This window comes from Catharus ustulatus, chromosome 4, assembly GCF_009819885.2.
Source record: "Catharus ustulatus isolate bCatUst1 chromosome 4, bCatUst1.pri.v2, whole genome shotgun sequence".
NCBI lineage: Eukaryota > Metazoa > Chordata > Aves > Passeriformes > Turdidae > Catharus > Catharus ustulatus.
In genome coordinates, this window is record NC_046224.1 from 74,093,908 (window position 1) to 74,095,200 (window position 1,293).

At 55.8% G+C, this 1,293-nt stretch overlaps 1 protein-coding gene across 1 annotated transcript in view; it reads right to left on the bottom strand.

The window, feature by feature from the left end:
• The window catches only part of LOC116995639 (deoxyribose-phosphate aldolase-like), a 27,321-nt gene extending 27,088 nt beyond the window's left edge, over positions 1 to 233 (bottom strand). The window contains 1 exon segment of the mRNA XM_033058495.1: positions 47 to 233. Within this exon segment, the coding sequence (XP_032914386.1) occupies positions 47 to 233 (187 nt within the window).
• Positions 234 to 1,293: the final 1,060 nt, after the last annotated feature.

Sequence of the window (1,293 nt, forward strand, 5' to 3'; positions counted from 1 at the left end):
TGTGCAACCCCGCTATGGGCGCTCGGAGAGGCGGCCGGGCCCGGACCCTCCCCCGTGTCCCGGGCAGCCACGGCATCACCGGGGCCGCTCCTTCGTGCGCCTTTCAAACGCGACTTCCCCAGAAGTCTGCTCTGCCCGCACGCTCTGCTCCCCATCCAGCTGCTGATCCCCGGCCCAGTCCTCTCCCCATCCAGCTCCTGATTCCCGACCCGGCCCGCGCGAGACGCCGCCATCTCAAGTCCCCCTCACACGGCGCTCCCGCACCGCCCTCCGCACCCGCGGCGGGTTTGGCCGCCGGGCCCCGCCGCCCGTGCCCGCACCTCGGCCGTGCCCGCGACGATCCGAACCCCGGCGCTCCCCTGCGGACACTGCAGCTCGGCCCGGCCCGGCCCCGCCTCGCCCCGCCGGCCGCGGGGGCGGGTCCTGCCCGGGCCGCCCTCACGGAGCCCCGAGTGCGGCCCAGAGCGCGGAAAACCCGGAAGGGACAGGAGAACGTGTGGGGACGAGCGAGCAAAAGCCCTGCTGTCTGAAGGCCTTGGACAGGGGTGTCAGGTAGATTAATCTACAAGCACCAGAGGTTTATGTACAAAACGGAGACAGAGGAGTGCTTTTTGCTTTAGTCGAATAAAGGGAGCATTCCCCATAATGGGCCATTGCCCAGTGATCTCTCCAATCTTTGGAGGATGCAGCCTCCCTTTTCATCTCAATTTCCCGGCCGCATTTCCCTCTCTCTTTCCCCATTGCTGAGGTACTTGAGAGGCACAGACTTCCCAAACACCTGATACCTGAGATTCCCCTCTTCTAATGTACACCCTCCTTCTTAATTTTTAATTCTTATAGAATTCATGGTTTTCCCCTATTGCTTCTTTCATCTTTCAATATCCCATTTCATTAATCAGCAAACCTACAGTTTGTTTATAAAGGCAAATATCTTTTTCTATTCACCAATTCACTATCCCATTGTTTGTTCTACCTCTCAGTGCTGGACTTATATACCAGCAGACCCACAGCTTGTGTATAAAATTCATCATTCCTCCCAGTGGAAACCAAAGGCTGTGGCTCAGACAGGCTGTGGTCATAGTGTCAGCCAAGTCCAGCGATCATGCAAATTCCCGAGAGGACTCAAAGCTTTACCTAAAAGTCGCAGTGTTTTGTCCCCTCCTTTATTCTGGTGGGCTTTAACTTCTGCCAAAGGGCAAGAAAATTAAACGTGCTTGTATCACCAATCCATCAGCACTGTTCCAATAGATATGTATAATGATGCTTTGCAAAGTGAGAAAGAAAATTGTTATA